We start from the raw sequence: 21,042 nt of genomic DNA, 5'->3' as shown, positions 1-21,042 counted from the left end.
TAAATGACTGGGCGGCTGTGGCTCAGTTGGTAGAGCGGGTCGTCCACTGACTGAAGGGTTAGCGATCTGAGTCTCAACACTGACTGTCTGCTGTCAAAGTGTCACTGGGCAAGACAGTGAAGCCTAAATCGCCTCACCCTGTCAATGAGAAACTGCCTCTCAATTGCCTTACCTGCTTAAACAAAGGAAATGTATTTTTTGATTCAACTGCAAAAAGGTGACTGTGATTTTAAGGCATCTGAACATGACAGCTACCCAACCGAGCATATCCAACTCAACTTAAAAATCTCCCCGAGTGCTTCCCAGCATTCCAAGCAACCATGCAGAATGATGGGGTAAAGGAGAGATGGGAAAAAAAAGGGAGAACTGGGTGAAGGATGAAGATGTGCAACCAAAGGAGATTTGCAGCTGCTGCTGTGGTCATTAGCACAAGCAAGAGTAACAACAGATTGACAAAAAATGTTGTCACCAAGAGGAAGAAAACTGACCAAAAGGCTGAAATAGAGGCCGTTTTGACAGAGAGCAATTATTTTTTGCTTTACTGCTTCGGTCCTGCATAGGCGCCACAACCTCATCTCAACTGTTCATTTCAGCATAAATGATTGTGGCTTCAATTTAAAACAAATCTTGATTAAACACACAAATGCTGTATTAAGCCATCATTTCTCAGCAGTTTGAGTCGGCGTGCATTACTTTCATAAGAACCATGAAACAACAATGTGCTTTTGTAACCCTAGAAATACATCCGCTTTCTTGAAAATATTTTGATTGGTCACTGACAGTGTTATTGTTATAATAGTTGTTGTTGTTTGTAAATCAAAAAAACAAAACATTACAAAATCAAATCAAACTGTAATTGTCAGTGCAAATCCATGCAATGTAATGAAAAGTCTGAATGACCCAATGAGACACTGAAAGGTTGTAATAACTGCATGGAATATTTTGTTGGTGCAAGGCACATACATCAGAGAACTTGTGTTGATTGAAAACTAATTGGAATCCATGCAATCAACCAAGCAAGATTGAAAGAATGTTCGGAACTATGTTGGGATTTAAAACGTTTTCTTTTTCTTGGTGGGGACCACAGGTATTAGATCACAGCAGGAGTGTAACTTTATGAAAGGACAGAAACCAATGAAAACCGCCATTTTATGCTCCTCTTAAGTGAACCTCCAAGGTCACATCCCCACATCCCAAAGGTCATATACTGTAATATGAAACTTGACCAAAGTCTTAAAAGTCACAAATATTTGTTATAAATGTTATTGGGCATGACATTACACTAGATTTCCGCTCAGTTAACTCCACATGTGTGCGTTTTCTTCATTGTCTTTTATTCTCCAGCTAATCAGGTTTCTCCCACATCCCAACATGTTATGTTAAATTAATACTCTAAATTGCACATAGGTGCTAATGGTTTGACAGCCAACCAATCCAGGGTGTACGAGTACTCCGCCTCTCTCGGTTACCCGCAACTAATGAGGACAAGTGGTAAAGAAAATGGATCCATCGATGGTTGGTAAATATTGGTTTACCATTTCCATGCCATTACATTACATTGGAATTTGTTACGCTGTCAGAAAAAAAAATAATAAATCTCACATCCAAATGGTAGGCTGGGTGCCAAAGATGAATGACAAGATAAATTTCATAGACTTGTTTGTGTAAAACATTTCGAGAAAGATTCTTGATCATGAGACAGAAAGACGAGTCATTTCCCCCAGTGAAAAAAAATGTAGATTATTTTTTTGAGTCACTTAAGCATGACTGCACTTCTTTGCAAACTGGCTGTCATATGATAGCATGTCTACTTTGTTTTTCTCTGGTCAACAACTCCCTTAACATTAAATTTACAGTGGAATACGTAAGGTCAAACAAAATCCATTTGAAATCCGCAGATCGATTTCTAATTTGAATTATTTAAAAAAACAAATTTTTTCAGATGGTAACAAAATGTGCTTGTCTGTACAGATGGTCAGATAATGAAATGTTAAACCACATTTCATCTAATATGATCCTAATTTGTCAATGAGATTTAACATGAAACTTGTTTTAAAAAATAAATGTTGTCACCTATACCTCTGTCAAATCTATTCAGATCAGCTTGCAAATGGTCATGCTTATGTGAGATTGCGTTATATCTTATTCCCTTCGATCTCTGAACCTGAATGAAAGCTGCATTTAGCTTTGAAGATATTAGATTTTAAATAACTCAATTTCACAGGTGACAAGTGTTTAAGCCAAACATCTGCACTCTCTGAGCTCAGAGTTGTTACATAATTTGTTCAGACAAAATACAAACACAAACCTTTTTTTCTATTTTCACCTTGACACAGAAACTATGTAGGAGTTACGAAGGTCAGTTTTCATCACTGAAGGTTACATGAAACTCTTCTCAATTCCAAAACTGCGATATCAAGAGAAGACATAAGAGGCATGAGTAATTTAACGGAATTATTTGGGGGGGGGGGGGGGGGAAACCTAACCCTCAATTTTTACACTGTATCACATCACCACTCAAACTGAAGCTAAAAACGGCTCACATCACATTCTTTGAGACCACGTGCACACAATGTGCTTTTTATCCAACATGGAATTGTTGTGACTGTAATGGAAATAAATATACACTGCATTCCAAATGATATTTTTCTCAAATTTTCCGAAATAGTTGATAGAAATGATAGTCGGCATAATTTTCAAGTCATCAACTGTCAGAATAGAATTCAAATGTTTTTGAACAAAACACACAATGATAACAGCGTTTTTTTTTAAAATATAAAACAACTTAAAATGCACTGTTCCAAATTATTACACACAACAGTTTCAAGACATTTGACAGGTTTAAAAAAAATAAAAATAAATAAAAAACAAAATATCCCATAATGACAAAGTAAAAACATATTTTCAGACATTTGTGTCAATTTAAAAACAAAATTTAAACATAATAGGTACATAAGGATTCACACCCTTTGCAATGACACACAAACTTCAACTCCGGTGCATCTGATTTCCACTTATCATCCTTGAGATGCTTCTACAACTTGAACGGAGTCCCCCTGTGGTAAATTCAGTTGATTGAACATCATTTCGATTGGCAAGGTCTCATAGTAGAAACCAAACAACAGCCAGTACAGCTGGTCGCAGGGTACATATAAACAAACAACCATTCGCACTCACATTCACGCCTACGGGCAATTTAGAGTCTTCAATTAACCTACCACGCATGTTTTTGGGATGTGGGAGGAAACCGGAGCGCCCGGAGAAAAGCCACGCGGGCACAGGGAGAACATGCAAACTCCAAATAGATGTGGTAACCAGTCAGCCACCGTGCCGCCCATTATTATTATTATAACACTGTGCCAACACTGTAGTTCTGCTTTTCTTTTTGGCTTTGACATGATAGTGCTTTGGCAATTGCTTTAAAGTATTTGTTTCGCTCCGGAACTTGCCTAGCTACCATGTCATTGGCTGAGAAAACTGGACGTGGGGTTGATTGTGTTAATCAGCCCCACTGTTACGTACTGTATGTGGGGAAAGTGCAGAACGGCTCCCTCACAGACACATTTTCAGAAACAGGGAGATAACAAAAGATTAACTTGGTTGGTTGTTTAATTTCACAGTTTATGAGTGGGCAGGTACACCAGAGACCCAACTTTCTGTATACAAAGTCAATTTTCCATAACTTGACCCGTTTAAATAAGTATAAACCCTAGAAAATCACGCTGTTCCACCATTAAATAATCTCATAATCTCCTTGGCAGAGGCACTAATTACCCCAATTGTTTCATTTGGTGAAAGGCCCAAACCAAGAGCTCTCTTCCAAAATGAAACAAAAAACAAAGTAAAAATTAAAGAAACAAAAAAATCTGTCTTACGCTTCTCATTTGGTGAACATGCTTAGACTGACGTAGTTCATTGTTTTACCAGTATACAATTAATGTTGGTAAAATTTGCAGGTCTGGGTCAATGTCGTCTTGTCAGAACAACCTAATTATTTGTACTATTTTGGACAAGAGTTCTGCAAATATAGGAAACTGGAAAGACCTCAGTATCATGCAAAAGGTCATCGTGGTCAGCAGAAGTTTCTACAATCAACAGACTGACAAGAAAAATAAATGTGAATACATACACAGGCGGGACTATCCCCCTTTTGGATTCTGAGATGGGGAGAATGCTTCAACTGTAACTCAAAATGGAGAAAATAAATGTCTGTAAATTTGTCTGCATTTACATTAAAATTGTGTGCCACACCTCCCAAAAATATATGGAAAGTGGAAATTTTTTGTGTAATTATATTCACAAAAATACCAACAAATTGAAATTAAAACCATACCGCTCGCCCTTGCCCTTTTTCACGGAGAAGTCAAATTGATTTGCATGGCGCTTGAGAAAAATGACTGACTCTCAAGTAAAACAAAAGGAAACAAGGAACCTTGTGTAGTTGATATTTGGCAAATGCATTCATTTTGCTAGTGGCGGTATGGCAATAAAGGAGTAGTTTGAAACTGAAATCAATATTTTGTGTCACATTTCAGCTAGCATTTTGATCAAGGTTGAGCATTTAAATGGGGTAAGACCTGTAACATGACCAGAAAATAAAGAATAATTCAAACAACAGTAAAATATGCTCATTTGCAATAATTAAAATACAAGTGAGTTACTCACCTCTGTCTGTGTGCTCAGGTTGTATTTACCTGTTGGATAAAAAGAAAATGTGTTACATGTTAAGCGGAAGATAACTACTCAATAACACATCTTACATGGAACACCCATTCAGGCATCCTTTGTCTGAGCCGCTTCTCCTCACAAGGGTCGCAGGAGCGCTGGAGCCTATCCCAGCTATCATCGGGCAGGAGGCGGGGTACACCCTGAACCGGTTGCCAACCAATCGCAGGGCACATAGAAACAAACAGCCATTCGCGCTCACATTCACACCTACGGGCAATTTAGAGTCTTCAATTAACCTACCATGTATGTTTTTGGGATGTGGGAGCAAACCGGAGTGCCCGGAGAAAACCCACGCAGGCACGGGGAGAACATGCAAACGCCACACAGGCGGGGCCGGGAATTGAACCGTGAGCCAGACGCTCTAACCGGTCGGCCACCGTGCCGCCCATGGAACACCAAATATAACTTAATCTAACCTATAACATACAGTATTTTATAATATGGTTCTTACTGTAACTGCATTAGTGAAAATGAGAACAAAGATACTAATGCAGGTAAAAACATTACCAATGGAGCAAACAATTGTGTGTGACCCAGCATTTATGAACTTTTTATAACGTCACAACTATGTGTGTATGTTTTCAAATGTAGCAAATAGGAGATTTGGGACCATTTGTCCTGTAATGACACAGCAAAGGCAATGTAATAAAGATCATGTCAACAAAAAAAGTTGGGTTACTGAACTGGTCATTGTTGCTTTTACATATTATTTTTGCCGAATTCACCGGGAAGATGAAACAGACGATATACTGCATATATCTCTTTAAAACACATTAAAATACATTTTATATTTGTCACTGACTTTTATAGTTTGCCGTGCCATGTTTTTATCCCTTTATTTTACCTCAAGCTCTTTGAGTAGTTTGAATAGGATGTGGTTTTGTGATGACACACTAACGCCTGTTCTAAAATGACGACATGTATGAATGTGGTCTTTTCAAAATGAAGGAAAACCCTGAATAACTTTCCTGGCAGCATTACCAAAGCTGTTCCGCGTAAAATTAGGTCACTAATAGACAACAACAAATGGCCTTTCTGTAACCGGCTGCAAAGGCATCAGCGTCACAGCAGCTCTGACATCATCTTGTGATATTTAATAGTCACGCTTTATTCACCTTTTGGCTGAATTGTTCTTTTGATATTCACATGGAGGAAGAGCCGAACAAGATATCATAATCCATTTGTGGTTCACTTTTTCGATGACTGCCAGACGTTCTTTATTCAAGCATATGTAGGAGGTGATGTTCCGTTTAGTGCAACTAAAGATATTTGAAAATGAATGCAGCTCTGTGATGTAAATGTGAGCATTATTATCGGTGTAAAAGCTTTTTTTTTGGGAGATTGTGCATTGGAGTGATCCTAAAGTTTTGGCTAGTTGATGTGCATCCTTTAGACCTGCATGTGACATAAGTTTGTGTGTGTGTGTTTGTTTAGCAGCAGCAGAATAGTGCAGACCCTAGGCATTCATATAGTCAGACAAATAAAAAGGCAGTCAGTGAGTTATCTACAGCCTCTTTACATGCAGTATGTGAGCTTAAGGAATTCTACCATACCATTAACATGTTGCAGTTCGACATGACCGTGGGACGTGTCTATATACACAGTATAGAAGTGCATGTTGTTGACAAGATGCAGTTGAACAACAAATGGTTAACATGATTGCCCTTTATAAACAGATCTGCAAAAGTCCCTTGAACAGTGATTCCCAACCAGTCCGCTGTAAGAGATCATCAAGGTATGCGGCACGGGAAACGATCCAATTTCACTTCGTTTGGGATAAATATGATTTATTTACTACAAATAATGTATCTTTGTTTATCTATCTATCTATGCCGGCGACATATAGTGACAGGCAGAACAATTCAATGTTCTTCCACTCGATGCCAGAAAGTACATAACAGTAATTAATTTGTCCATGTGCCATGACATTATTTGTACTACTGCACAGGGGCTTCATTGTGACTACTCATGATCTGACTCTCACAAGAGTGAGGCTGTGCAACCTGTGCTCCATGGAAACACCTTGGCCTGAACGCGATCAGTACCCAGACATGCAGCCTAATCGCATGCGTTCCCAGGTAAAGCCCATTGAGCAATGAGCATTATGAGCTGACATGACGTGGCAGAGCAAGATAAGAGGAGAAATCCCCGTGATCCTTAACATGTGATATTAGCGCAAAGGAAAATTCACTTTGAGGATTAAAAATAAATTACAAAAAAAATAAGACCACCACGGGATGGTGGGAGAGAGTGCGCCTGTGTTTGTCATTGGTCTTGTTGACTTGGTATGACAGTTGATTGTATGGCTAAATTACCATTTGCACACAAAATGGGTGCGATTTGCTCACACAGTGGACAATGCTCTAGTATTCTTGTTTATTAGCCTGTAATATGCCCAGCATTGCTAAGATAGATATTGAGCCGAGCTGCACGCCCACTCAACGTGAAAATGTTTACCTTCACAGCTCGGTTTGTGCAATCTCACAGATCCGTCCTTTGCAATATGAACATCTCCCGGTCCTGATATCCTCGCCTCGGCCGCCGCCGACGTCACCTCGGCGGCATCGGAGCATCTCCTTCGCCGCTGTTCCTTCACCAGCGTCACGCAGCACTGGTAACACACGGCCCAAGCCTGCTCTTCGTTGATGGGCTGGCTGTAGAGACCCAGGATCTCCTCCAAAGACAGATCGTCCGACCGCGCGTCCTCCGTGGAAGTCATCGTGCCGTGGTGCTGATGCTCATCGAGCCGGCTCGCAGCATCCGTCAGTCCTCCGTGCAGTCCGCCTCCATGCTCAGCCATCCTTTCATTATCTCAGCGCTGGATGGAGGAGGCCCGGTGGCGAGAGCTAAAATGGGGGAGGCATTGATGCTCGCCCACCTCCTCCTTGTGGATCACCACCAGCAGCAGCAGCAGCAGTCTGGACGCACGGAGGAGCTTTTTCTCGATTTGCCCGCTCAAGGCTCTGATGCAGACAGGCACAAGACGATGTGCGGCTGAAACCTGCTCACTTTGCTCAGTGTGTGGAATTGTGCATGTGTCTTACTGAAATTCCCTCGTCACGTGACCGCCCCCCCCCCACCACCACCACCATTAATTTTCTCAAAAGTCATCATCAAAAACAGTCGAACGTTCAAACTAACACTAGAGCATTGTTGCCCAACCTTTACTGAGCCAATTTTAACATTTGAAAAATTTCATGGAACACCACCAAACAAAAATGCTATCCTATCTCCGCAAGGGAACACTGGAGCTCCGCCTTAATGACCATAGCGTTCTTGTTCACCTCGCTGGCTAAGACCCTTCTTCCCCGGTTACTCAGCTTGGTCGGACGGCCAGATCTCGGAAGACTCCTGGTTGTCCCAAACTTCTTCCATTTCCGAATAATCGAGACCACAGTGCTTTTGTATCCTTCCCCAGATTTGTGCCTTGACACAATCTTAGACTTCATTGCTTGGTTTCTGCTGATATGCACTGCCAACTATGAGGCCTTCTGTAGACAGGTGTGTGCCATTCCAAATGATGTTCAATCAACTGAATTTACCACAGGTGGACTCCATTCAAGTTGGAGAAGCATCTCAAGGATGATTAGTGGAAATCAGATGCACCTGAGCTTAAGTTTGAGTGTCATAGCAAAGGGTGTGAATAGTTATGTACCTATTGTTTGAATTTTTTTATAAATTTACAAAAATGTCTGAAAATATGTTTCTACTTTGTCGTTATGGGATATTTTATGTCAATTTATTTAAAGAAAATACTCCAATCAGCTTTAGAATAAGTGTAACAGTAAAATGTGAGGAAAAAAAAGAAGGGGTGTGAAAACTTTCTGGTGGCACTGTATGTGAACATGTCTCCTAATGTCCACTTCAACCTCTGAAAATAGTACGACTGGCCCAATATTCTGGATGTCATGGACGTTAACCGTTTTCCTCTCCATAGGCACTCACTATACAGGAAAAAGTTCATGTTGAGGAAAATGCTTAATGTCCATAAAGTCCAAAATATTGGGCCGATCGTACTGATAGTTTCAGAGGTGGAAGAGGGGATAAGTAGAGATGTCCAGATAAATTTTGGTGACAGTTTTGTGACATTAAGCATTTTAGATTGTCCCAGATTGCAGGCGTCCAAGTCGTACCTCCGCAACCTGGCTCTCAATAGTCTATTTAAATGTCTCTCGGTAATAACGATTCCCTGCAATGCCAAACTTTTCAGGATGTCTTTGTAGCTCACCCCCAGGCTAAAATAAAATTTGATCACACTGTCGCCTCTACCTTCATCTTCTAAAGAAGGTGCGCTTGATTTACTGAACCAACTGTCTAGTACAGAGCCACGGCTACTTCGTACAAACGCTGTAAGTATTCCGTTGGAAGAAAACAACTAGTATATGCGCACGCTAACTATTTTGTGCGCACATAGTAGTAGTTTTTGTGCACAAAGTCGTCGTTTTTATTTCACGTGATATCTGGGTCTCCGTATTGTTGAAATCTGCTTTTTAAAAAATCTGAGAACGACTATTAAACTCGGAATGCATGTTCTTGCGACAAGATGATAGCATCCCAGTAAAAGCAGTACAGTAATCCCTCGCTATATTGCGGTTCACTTATTGTAGATTCAGTGCATCGTGGTTTTTTTTTAATTGGTCAGTGTAGTGCAGTTACCCACCTAAATATCTTTGATAGTTAGCTTTATTATTATATTATATATTATTATATTTTAATGTGGCAGCAATGTCTCACATAAGGTCAATTGGACTCCTTTTCTTAACAGAAAAAGACAACTTACTGGGTAGTCTCAACTGATACATGGGGCAAAATTGCTAGAGGATATATAGAACATCATCAAAAAAGTCCTTGTTTATAACACGAGCCAAAGTTTTAAGAAATAAATTCACAAATAGCAAACTAACGGACATACTCAAAACAATGTCAAGAAGAACGAATGCATGTAAAGAGCAAGGTTTAGCTTTATTTTCTTCAACTACAGTAGTGTTATTAATTGCCTTTTCTTTGTTTAAGCAGGTAAGGCAATTGAGAACAGTTTGTTATTTACAGTGCTGACATGGAGGCAATTTAGGGTTCAATGTCTTGCCCAATGACACTGAAAAGACAGTTGCAGCCTGTATTTGAACCACCGACTCTTCAGTCAGTGAACGACCTGCTCTACCAACTGAGCCACAACTGCCCCAATTAAGTTAAAAACATCACCGCACTTAATTCTGGGTTCGCATACTGCTTTTAGCTGACCACGAGCAGCAGTGCCAATGCTTAAGGCAGGAACTCGCCTCTTCACACCATGTTCCATGGCTGTTCTAGTCATTCAAGTAGAGCAGAAAGGCATGTGCATGTGTAGTGTGGATGGGGTCCTCAAGTGGACAAATAAAATACCTGCACATCAATAAATAATTACATTATTGGCATTGGATTGAATATGGGAAACTTATACATTTATATAATAATGTAATGAATAATTAGTCGCTACTTTGTGGATTTCACTTCTTGTGGGCGGTGTCTGGATCATAAACCCCGCAATAAACAAGTGTTTACTGTACACACTTGTCGGTCCGAGCTGCTCATTAAACCAACAAGAATAAACGAACAAAATGTGCACTGGGAATGTCATCACAATGAAGCCACTCACCTCACATGCACAAAGAGTAATCTCCCTCTGCATGTTCATCACTGGTCACAAAAATTAAGGAGGGTTACAGTTAGTGTAAGGTCCTGCCTTCCTAGTTTTACTTTTTGCTGTCTTGCGCATGCCCACCACCTTAAGTGATTCTGCTTTTTCCCCTATTCCTGTATGTTATTGGATGCGAGTTCTGTGGCTGAAATGAAATCCTCAAATGGTATTTCATTGGGTGTGATTGTATAGTTTAGTCCTTGTATTAGGACATTTCATTTTGTCCACGTTAGCTTGTGCAGTGATCAATTACGTACCCATTTGATTTTTATATTGTTTGAATTCTTGTTCATTCCCTTGTTTTTGGTGCCCTCTAACTTGCAAAAAACAGTTGAAGACACATCGCAGTAACATCATGGGACCCGCTGAAGGCAACAGGACCTGGCCGAAACGTCAGGTAAATGAAACCTCTTTTCTGATGTATACAAAGAACCTTATATAGTAATACTATATAAGGTTATTTGTATAAGGTTAAGAAAACCTTATGAACCTTGTTACACTGAAACGAAAGCAATTATTAAGGTGACCAAAAATGGAAAAATCAATCAAGCCATTGCACAAACATTGGCCTGAAAGAAAAAACAACAGATGTTGATTCAGTAGATCAAGGAAAACAGCAGCTGACATCAGCAATAAGGGGCGGAGGTATCGCAATCTGTTGTTTGCAGAAGTATTTTCAGAAAAGTGTAGACACGAGGCTCAAAGTCATTTTATGAACCTGAGTTTAACATATATGCTATAGAGCATGCATTTTAGCTGCTTAAATAGCCGAATGAGGAACGTAACCTCCCTAAACAAACAACTGAAAGAGTCTGTTGTTAAAGCCCTAAGAAGCATTGCAAATGTTTGCCACCAAACTGCAACTGGCAAACTTGTCAATCGGTTTACTTAACGCATTTATTGCAAGCAAAGGATTTGCAACTAAATATTAACTATTATTCACGTAAACCTTTTCCAATACCATTTTCTGATATTAAAGGCAAATGTTTTCAGCCTACAGCACAGCAAATAAAAAGGCCCATTTCACTGTTCAAATATTTTTGGAGTATAACTACCCGTAAACAAATATTATTAGTAATGAACTCAGTAGCCTTAGTCATACAGCTGGTTGTGTACAACTGCAATGTATAGAGTACATGCTTTTACAAAATATTATATGCTTTTGGGATACGACGGCAGCTAGCTAGGACTTTACATTTGCTCCAACTCCACTGGAAAAAATGTTTGGGGAAAATGTATAAAATGTCAATAAAGGCATGGTGTATTTCTAATTGCTGGGTTACGTGGTAAGTATGTACGAGGGCAGCACAGTGGATGTGTGGTTAACTTGTTTGTTTGAAAAATTTGTATTGAAATAGTCTGTTGTACAAACTGTCCACACAAGCCTAACAGATATGTTTTTGTTTTTTATTGTACTGTATGTTCATTTGTAAATTCACAAAATTGTTTAGGGGGTGGTCATCAATAAATTTCATCAGTAACGCTCAGAATGTCCAGATATACTTCTCTTTTGATAGCTTTATATACATGACAGTGTTTTTTTTGTTTTGTTTTTTTACACACAATCACACACACAATTTATGTAAACACAAATCACTAAGCATTAGTACAGAAGACGCCGATATCAATATTCACGAGTACATGTGGAAAAGGAATGCAACTATATGACTGTCAAGCATGATTTTCACAAGGTGTAACTTCAAAACAAATGCAAACAAGTCTTTAAAAGTCTTTTGTAAAAGTGAAAGAAGCTTGTCTGTGTGAATTTGACCCACAAGGAATGAGCATGCACCATTGACATTCAAGTGTGGCAGTGAGGTATGACGCGAGCAAGTGGGAAGGTTTGTTCCATGAAAAAAAAAAACAGTTAATCATCACCATGAAGACAGAGTAGAGCAAATCTTACACTTTGAACTCCAGAAGGTTGCAGTCAATCTTGTAATAGACGTAAGGATAATATTCTTGCTGGCTCAGATTCAAACCTGGAATATCCATTGCCGACTGGGGGGGGGGGGGGGGGGGGGGAATACAGTGATTTGCATGGCAAACAATGTAAATATATGCAACTATATCCTCAACACAAATAAATGACAATTGATATTAATTCAAAAGCTGACACGAAGTTTGTCTTATCGACAAAGTCTATATGCAACTACATCCTAAACATAAATATATGATGAGTAAGTGATATTAAAAAGCTAACATGATGTTTGGCTTTAATACAAAGTCTCCAACATGATTCAACTCAAACAAAGCCAAATATTGTCATCACATACAAATCACTACGAATCTAACTTCAGATAGAAAAGAGCTGGGACCTCATTCACATATGGATGAATAGTTTTAAATCTAAAACTTAGCTTAACTTGACTTACTTTGTTATGTTTGAATGTTTTTAATATTGCAAGATTTGAATTTATTCTAAAAAAATAAATTTTTGGGTGTACACATTGACAAATCTCTTTTGCAATCAATGGCTTAAGTGTGTAGGAACAGTATGAAGAATGAGCTTCAGGTATCCGGGACAAGTTGGTCACATTAGATGGTCAAATACTGTATCATGCAGGTGGACTCCAAACTTTGTTTTCTGGTTCATGCTCTACAATAATCTCAACCAGTTTATTGCGGGGGAAACATTCCACACACCCTCAATCAGTGAAAATCCACCATAAAAAGAATATATATATTTTTTTCATAGCTTTACCCCTCCAACAATGCTTTGAGCACATTTAAACAAAAACACACTTAAACATGCAGTATTAGAAAACATTTTACAAACACATTGGAAATTTTTTTTGTAGCAAGCATAAAATGTTAAGACAATCCTGTACGTAGTGTGTCTGTGTTAAGGTATGTGCCTTTAAGAGGTGTGGCCGGGTGTGGTGGCGTGTGACGTCAGCGAGTCTGCTTGTGAGCGTTTGGGACTGAGCTGTGGCTGACAGCAGCACCTGCAACAAGTGTGCTAATTGTGTTCATGATTAGTGTTCTCCCAGCTTTCAGTAAACAACTGAAAAGTGCATCGGCCACTGTGGCTTCCCTTTCCCACATGACAATCTTCTATGGACGAGGTGTGTCAGAAAAGTTTCAAGACTCCTGTCAAAAACTATTTTGAACCCGAACTACAAGTTTTCCCCTTCAATGTGGGCTAGATGATCACCCAGCATGTGTACAAAGGGCTTCTTTGTCATTTCCTTCTTTCAGCGCACGAGAAGCAAGAGTTGTGGCAAGACAACTGAAGGCTGCATCACGTCGTCAATACACGTAAACACCCAGAAATCCAAGCCTCAAGACAATTTCACCAAAATGGCATTTTGAGAAACCAGAGGCGGTAAAATGCACACTTAAGCAATTAATGTAATTTTCAGTTGTTTTTTTATAATGCTCTTAATATTCAAAGTTGTTAACAGAGGTTGGCTGTGGGTGATTAGAAATCTAGACTATCCAAACAACCCTGGATCACTGGATCACAGAAGATGCTCATCTTCGTGCTAGCTTTTCTTGATACAGTGAAACTGAAATGAGCAGTAAAAACTATAAAATGCATATCCAAAGCACTCACATCAATGATTCCTGCTGCGCTGCTGTCCAGGTGTTTGTATAGGTCATTAAGCACCTCCCTCAGCTTTTTTGTAGTTTTCTTGTTTGGCTGAAGCAACATGGCCTGGAAGTTCACTGGGAGCCCATATCTGAAGGGACACCACATTTCCAACAGCTTTACCACAACAGTACAAGTTGTTTGGAAAGTGTTGAAATAACTGAATGTAATCCAAGTGCTGTCAAGACGGTGTAGTCCAGCTTTGTCCGACATAGTACCTTAGAACAGATTCTACAAAGACCCTCAGTGCTTTGATGTGGATCCAAGCGATGAAGGCTTCACTGAAGTTTACTTTCAGCCATCGAACGAGTGGTCCCTGCACCATAGGGGTACAGTTAAGGAAAAAATAAAAAATAAAGGGTATTTCTTATTGAATTTAATTGAATATGTAAGATACGTGGTCAATACCGCAGATAATGCTGTGTCCCACTTACAAATTGCTTCTTTTTATCTGTAGATAGTCGCGTCATCTCCTCTTTATCTGCCTTCATCTCCTCTTCATTGTACTGAAAGTCTCTCACCGAGAACCTGCAAACAGAATGTTAAGGTTGCTTCAGTGTCCTGGATTTACATTTGTCATGAACTGAGTGGAATTCAAGCTGCTCGAAGTGCTTTTGATTTAAAAGAAAGAAAAAATACACGATTTTGATCAAATTATTCACTGACAACTTTCATTGACTTTGTCCTCCATGTAAACGACTCATGACTGCTTACTGTGACAGTTCTCTCAACACAGTTGAACGCCTTACTTGTTCTCTCTGGCTTTGTGTTTGAAGTCATCAATAGCTTTCCGAAACAGAGTCACGCTGAACAATCCACTGTCACTGTCCTCAAACAAAAGACTGGTAGAAAACATTCGTGTTATCATGCTATAAAAACAACAATCCAGTACATGTGTATCTAATTAAAGTCATAAACTAAAACTCAAAAACACCACAGGAATTGAAATAATTTAAGACTGTGCAAGATGTTCCTCATAACACAATATGCCACTGCTTACTTTGAGGATCGAGGCACCACCATCTCAGCAAGTGTTTCATATGTTTTCTGCCAGTCAGCATAAGATGTTCTGAAAGTGTGACAGAAAGGCCATCTTTAGTCATATTTTATAAGTCCTGTGCCTGATTGAAGATAAATACGGTACTCACTTTGGAACAACAGCCAGCAAGGTGATAAGGTACTCAGAGTCAAGAACAAAGTCTTCCTTCTTGACAATGTCAGCCAGGCTCCTCGTCAGCAGGCTCCCTCTAACGGCAGACACCAATATTACAAAAACATGTGAGGGAGGTCAGTGTTGACAAACCTTTGCAAAGCTGTGCTGACTTTTACCAAACTGACATAGTCACACAAAGTCATTGATTCTTGAAGCTTGACCTATGAATAAGCATTGGTCATGCACAAAATTACACAACACGGATGCTTCCTTTTCAGTGGTGAGTATTTTGGGTGGGCTCAAGTCCACCCAAAACTTGCCTTAGCCCAAAAAGAAGTATTTTCATTTCTTTGTTTTTTGTTGTTGTTATAAATGTTCTATGGTGATAGCATACGCTTTGGCAATGACAGAAAAAGTAACCCTCGTGAAAATTGGTTGAGAAATGAGCAAGTTATGACTTAGTTTCAATGTCCATGCATTGCCTTTGAAGGGAACATCGACCTTCTCAACATGGCCGCCACGTAGGCACGTCGGTTACCCGGGCTTTTACAGTGCTCTGGCGTATAGTCTTCGTATTTATGGTCCGAACCGCTAGACACATTTCCAGTTGTGTGATTGCTAATGACCAGGTTATGCTTGATTTACAACCCTGACACAATCTATGAAATAAAAGTTGACCACAATGATGCTTTCATGCCTCCTCATGAATTGCTATATGTTATGTGTCGGCACTGAGTTGGCAGGGGCTTGTAATGGTGAGTACTGCATACTGAATAGCAAATAGTTATTTCCCAGTGTATCTGATACGATATGAAATGTCTCCGTGAAGTATCTTAGGCCAAAATAGGACAAGTTCAGACGTGGTGTTTTGACATGCCCAGCAAAAACTCAAAATCTCTCTCTCTCTCTCTCTCTTTATTTATTAAATAAATATATAATTATATATATATATATATATATATATATATATATATATATACTTTTTTTTTCTCTAGTCAAAACTAAAATTAGGCGCATCACGTAAAAAAAAAATATATATATATATATATATATATATATATATATATATAAATTGCTAGTGGAGTATTAAAAAAAAATAATTATCCCCTGGCAAACTTTTTGTCTACTTTTTTCAAGTAAAAATTAGCTTGAAACAAGTTAAAATTGTCTTTTTTTTTTTTTTTTAAGATTTTTAAGTTTTGGCAGCATGGGTGTTTTTTTTCCAGTTTAAAAAAAAATGCTGGCAGTGTCAGGTCACTTTCATTGCATAACTACATGTGCTAAATCCAGTTAAATGCTTACGACAGGACACCTTATGAAACACTGCTTGGCTGTTTTTCAACAGACATGCGCTATTTTCTTTAGAAGTCAGCCAGGTGCAGGTGAATACATACAAAAATACATTATTGCATGATGTGTTTGTCTTTGTTTTTTTGTGTAGTTATACTGTATATACTACATTTCAAACAGTGTTGTCTATTACTCAAATCAAAAGCTTACCTATATATTTCTTCTTTAATAGAGCTAGAGACTAGCCAAAATGTTTTTAATATTTCTTTCCTCTGCGATGAAATACTCATTGTATTCATACTGTTACAAAAGTTCTTTGCTTTTCTGACAATAAACCAGAATTTGTAATGTATTGAATAAATAAATATCAGAATATTAATAATAATAATTCTTCTTATTATTATCTTTTAGTGGCAACGCTAGCCCTATTTTGCGTCATCCACCAAATGGTCTTTTTCAAGGTCTAAAAAGTTTGATAAAATTTCAGAAGGGTACTTTGCAAAATTAGGTCATGAGCTCAGCCCACCCAAAGGACTCGATCTAGACTCACCCCTGTCCCTGTAAAATAACGTGTCATGGAATGGGACATTAAATTGGAAAGAGTAAGCTACAGCGTACTTCATCAGGTTTGTTTGGGCATTTTTGCTCAACTTCCTTTTTGGCCAAGTACAATGGTTCAAAGTATCTCAATAATTATTGGTAAAATTACCCCCCAACAATTGTGTATTGTATTCAGTATTGTGGATTATAATATATTGAGTAATCGTTCATCTAATATTGCCATCTTCGCTAACACTGGGGGTACTGCGGCGACCAGGAGAACATACTTCATCTCCAAGCTAGTGAGTGTATTTACCCCCTTACTTTAATGTTATCCAAGCTAGTTAGCAAATTTCCAATTACACTGTAAGTATCCAAGCATTATTAATTGTATTTTTTAGAAAATTCACCTACACATTTTTCCTTTCAAGGTTCTGTAGGTTTCCTTTCAGGTTGTTATAAGACGATGCTCGGGTCTTCAAGTCGTTGTCAATCTGGGTGACTTGCTATAAAAGAAGAATCAGAAAAAAAACACACACAGCCAATTTTAGAACACTTAACCTCAAAGTAGCACACTGTTGTAGGTTTTCCCACCATTACCTGACTAAGGTAACTAAAGTTCTAAAAAATATAAGGCTGCGAAATTAAGGATTTTTTTTTTTTTAAACTGTATTCCTATTTACGTCATAGTTAACTGAAAGACTCCGCCTACCTTTGAGATTATTTCAGAGATGTTTTTAAGTGATTGCTTGATAGGGTACTTGGCCATGTCCCATTGAAACCGCGTGATGTAGGTGATGAGATCAACTGTTAAAAAAAAAACATTTTAAAAGAAAGAAAAACACTTGTCAGGTAGTAATTGCAATACATTAAGGTGCAATGTACAGCCTTAATATGAGCGATGTGTTACCTCTTTGTTATTGGTTATTCACACTGTCAGTATTATGGAGAATAACCAAGTAAGTGACAATCACATTTATTTTTGGTACTAAAACTGAATTATAACAATTGTTATACCTCCATTGGCCAGCAAGTTCTCCTGCACTTTGTCTCGACTGTCTTCCAACACATCAGCCATGTACTGGGCCACCTTCTTCACTACACTGTGAACAGTTGAGAGTCATCAAAACATGTTGTGCCAGCACAAACGGCATGAACAAACAACATTCCCAGTGTAAATCCATACATTTTCCACACCGCTGATCCTCACTAGGGTCGCGAGTGTCAGCTAACTCTGGGCGAGAGGCGGGGTACACCCTGAACTTGTCGCCAGCCAATCGCAGGGCACATATAGACAAACAACCATTCACACTCACACCTATGGAAAATTTAGAGTCTTCACTTAACCTACCGTGCATGTTTTTGGGATGTGGGAGAAAACCGGAGTACCCGTAAGAAACCCACACAGTCACGGGTATAACATGCAAACTCCACACAGGGGAGGCTGGATTTAAAACCTGGTCCTCAGAACTGTGAGGCAGATGTGCTGCGCGCCAGTATAAATATTCACCCTTAATTCATTCTGCAAACAAGACCATTGCGTCATCTTCAAAATCTTACACAAACATACATACGAACATGGAAAGGTTTTATCTTTATTTTATGCCATGGCAGCCACACACCGGTCAAGATTTTCCACCATAGTTTGGGGAAGCCAAGAGAAGGCAGAAAAAAAATTCAAATGACATCAATAGTCACTTTTAGGTTTAATGTTCAATTCTTGTTCTTGTTGCTGTGACAATGATAAAAGCAGTGAAGTATTCATTTTCCATACACTAATGGGGAACTTCAATGAGGAACTGGATTAAACAGAGGCTAAAGTCAAACCAAGATGTTAGGTTGGCCTTACACATTCTGAGCAGTATCCACAGAGGAAACCGGCAGACGATAGACGCTGCGGGTGAGATTTTGATGTCAAAATTTCCAAAGGACTATAAAGGACGTTCAAACATGCTGGCAGTACATAGGTCACTGGCTATAAATATGACTAATGAAAGAGCGGCTGGTGTGCCACCAAACTGCAAATTGCCAGGTTTAGACAGCAGGTCTTGCTAGCATCAGCACCATGCGAAATTCCTCATTGTTACAACAGAAGAGAAGGGATTAAACCAGTACTATCAGGGAGTTGGAAATGTTTGCATACAATAAGGGTTTTTCTGTTGACTGTGCTGTAACATTAATAACATGTATAGATATGCATAGACAGACAGAGAATCTAAACCATAACTGCAAATATAACTTACCTTTCAACAAAGGAATCTAATTTGGCTAATTCGTCAGACAGCCCAACTAAGACATCTAGCGTCCCCACCTATTTACGGACACACATGCAAAGAACAAAACATGTATCATAAATTAAAATGAGATATGCTAAATTTTGAGGTGAAGGTTAGGCAGGCTGTGTTTAAACAGCGGCTTCTAGGATCCAGTCAGCCTACACTGACTACCAGGGAGCCCTGTGTATTTAGGATGGCGCCTCGTTGTCCTGGGCCACTCATGCATTACTAAAAGTTCCAGGAGCACATTGCAGCACCGTGTGGCACCAAGGTCAATGGGGTTACTTCACCTTAAACACAGACACGACCTAAACCAGACGAGCTGAGCTGCTCTGGATGAAAACTTCACCAAATCAACACTTCAACATGCAAACAAAAGATCTGTTTAAAGGCTGCTTCCCCTACACAGAGGCGGCTTACTCTTGACAGTGGATTCATTAGGTGAGTGTATTTTGTTTTGTTATTATTAAAGGGAGAAAAAAAAGGTAAACCTCAAGGTAACATTAAGGCATTGTGATCTTATCCCACCAAAAATAACAGTACGGTACATTCACTGACTGCACATTTTATGTACAGTACTGAAATCCAACACAAGCGCTGTATCAATAATTCTGCAACAACAGAGACGCCAATGCTCAGTTTAAATTAATCTGTGACAGTTTCAGCAGTAATTGTGCTTTGCTATATTGCAGAATGTGATACAACTTGTCATTTACAGTTTGTGCCTAATTATGTGGCCAGTTAGTGTAACTGCTGGAGTCCACATATCTTAACATTGTAAATCAATCAATGATCAAAAAGATGTCGAACAATTGGGGGGGGGGGAAAGATTATGACCAGTGAAGCCGATAAATTCACACGAACCTTCAAGTCGGGGATGCTGAACTTGTGGTTGCTCGAAAGGTTGTTGTTGCGTGTGGTGGCCGTCATCATTTTGTCCCATGTTTGCTGGCAGGTCTTTTCTCCAGGAGCAGAGATCAACCAAAACTCAGTCATTATGCTGGCAGCTAGAAAAGTGAGAGGAAGACTGCATTTTGACTTAAGTGCGGTAACACGTTTGCAAAAAAATGGCAAAACAATATTTTTGGTTTAACTCAAACAACTCCCTCACAATGTTCGTACATGTGGATAGTTATCTAAAAACCCAAAAGACGAATAAAATATGGATGAGGTAAAGCAACTTCAGCAGTGATTAGCCACTGTTAGTACAGCTCTTGGTTAGTACAGGTTGACTAATATTTTCAATGCTTTACTCACCTGCCTATTTAAACGTGATCGTTACGAGACGAATACAACCTTTTGTGTCGTATTATAGAATCTTAATTCTCATTGTGGCTTGCCATTGAAGCATACATAGTTCGGGAGGTTTCTTGACAGCAACATCGGAGTCAGATGACCAGCCAAAGGAAGCGGAAGTTCTCGCCAACACTCAAAGACAAAACTCAGTAGCGACACCTGCTGGTTGGTGGGGTTACTACAGAGGTCCAATTGCAAAATGTGAACGTCAATCATCGGGGGGGTCTTTATTCTTTGTACACTAAGTATTAAGAATAGTCAAATGTAAATAATGTAAGTTCATTTTCATATTATAACAAATACCCAGTAAAAAAAAATACCGTATTTACAGGTGAGATTCCAAATTAGCAACAACTTGATTAGCCTATTGATTGCATGCATGTTTACACAAGCTTTTTAGCCTTAATTTTGTTGAATTTCATGTAATCGTTATCAAGCCATAAACAAAATAAGGGGGTGGCAACCTAAACCAAAAATTCTAAAGTTG

General features: G+C 39.0%; 2 protein-coding genes across 8 annotated transcripts in view; both read right to left on the bottom strand.

Annotated features, from left to right (window-relative positions):
• spire1b (spire-type actin nucleation factor 1b) overlaps positions 1-7,797 on the bottom strand; it is a 36,218-nt gene extending 28,421 nt beyond the window's left edge. For 3 of the 6 annotated variants that reach the window (XM_061776150.1, XM_061776149.1, XM_061776152.1), the window contains exons 1-2: positions 7,186-7,789; positions 4,666-4,694 (exon numbers count right to left, since the gene is read on the bottom strand). In XM_061776150.1, coding sequence (XP_061632134.1) covers positions 4,666-4,694; positions 7,186-7,528 — 372 coding nt within the window. In that variant the 5' untranslated portion in view covers positions 7,529-7,789. Of the gene's footprint in view, positions 1-4,665; positions 4,695-7,185 lie in introns of all 6 variants that reach the window. The other 3 variants (XM_061776153.1, XM_061776154.1, XM_061776151.1) reach the window with 3 other exon arrangements.
• Positions 7,798-11,798: 4,001 nt separating this feature from the next.
• LOC133479335 (V-type proton ATPase subunit C 1-A-like) lies at positions 11,799-20,676 on the bottom strand. 2 transcript variants are annotated; one of them, XM_061776155.1, is made up of 13 exons: positions 20,517-20,676; positions 20,124-20,266; positions 19,227-19,294; positions 18,001-18,086; positions 17,696-17,790; positions 17,398-17,489; positions 15,149-15,247; positions 15,001-15,069; positions 14,750-14,842; positions 14,435-14,528; positions 14,219-14,316; positions 13,965-14,091; positions 11,799-12,406 (listed from the first exon to the last, which is right to left on the bottom strand). In XM_061776155.1, the coding sequence occupies exons 2-13, from the start codon at positions 20,253-20,255 to the stop codon at positions 12,308-12,310; spliced, it is 1,152 nt and encodes a 383-aa protein (XP_061632139.1). In that variant the 5' UTR covers positions 20,256-20,266; positions 20,517-20,676; the 3' UTR covers positions 11,799-12,307. The 2 variants fall into 2 exon arrangements, with proteins under 2 accessions (XP_061632139.1, XP_061632141.1); XM_061776157.1 differs by lacking the exons at positions 19,227-19,294; positions 20,517-20,676 and having other exon boundaries at positions 20,124-20,264.
• Between the last annotated feature and the right edge of the window lie 366 nt (positions 20,677-21,042).

This window comes from Phyllopteryx taeniolatus, chromosome 6, assembly GCF_024500385.1.
Source record: "Phyllopteryx taeniolatus isolate TA_2022b chromosome 6, UOR_Ptae_1.2, whole genome shotgun sequence".
In the NCBI taxonomy this organism is placed as follows: domain Eukaryota; kingdom Metazoa; phylum Chordata; class Actinopteri; order Syngnathiformes; family Syngnathidae; genus Phyllopteryx; species Phyllopteryx taeniolatus.
This window is presented reverse-complemented; position numbering and strand designations above follow the sequence as displayed.

Bases quoted from the DNA above. Each gene is read 5' to 3' on its own strand.
- LOC133479335 (XM_061776155.1), bottom strand. From the start codon at position 20,255: ATGACTGAGTTTTGGTTGATCTCTGCTCCTGGAGAAAAGACCTGCCAG. The intron at 17,791-18,000 runs GTATAACAATTG...TTTTTTTAACAG, and splicing joins GAACTTGCTGGCCAATGGAG to TTGATCTCATCACCTACATC. The intron at 14,317-14,434 runs GTAAGTGGGACA...CCTATGGTGCAG, and splicing joins CAGATAAAAAGAAGCAATTT to GGACCACTCGTTCGATGGCT.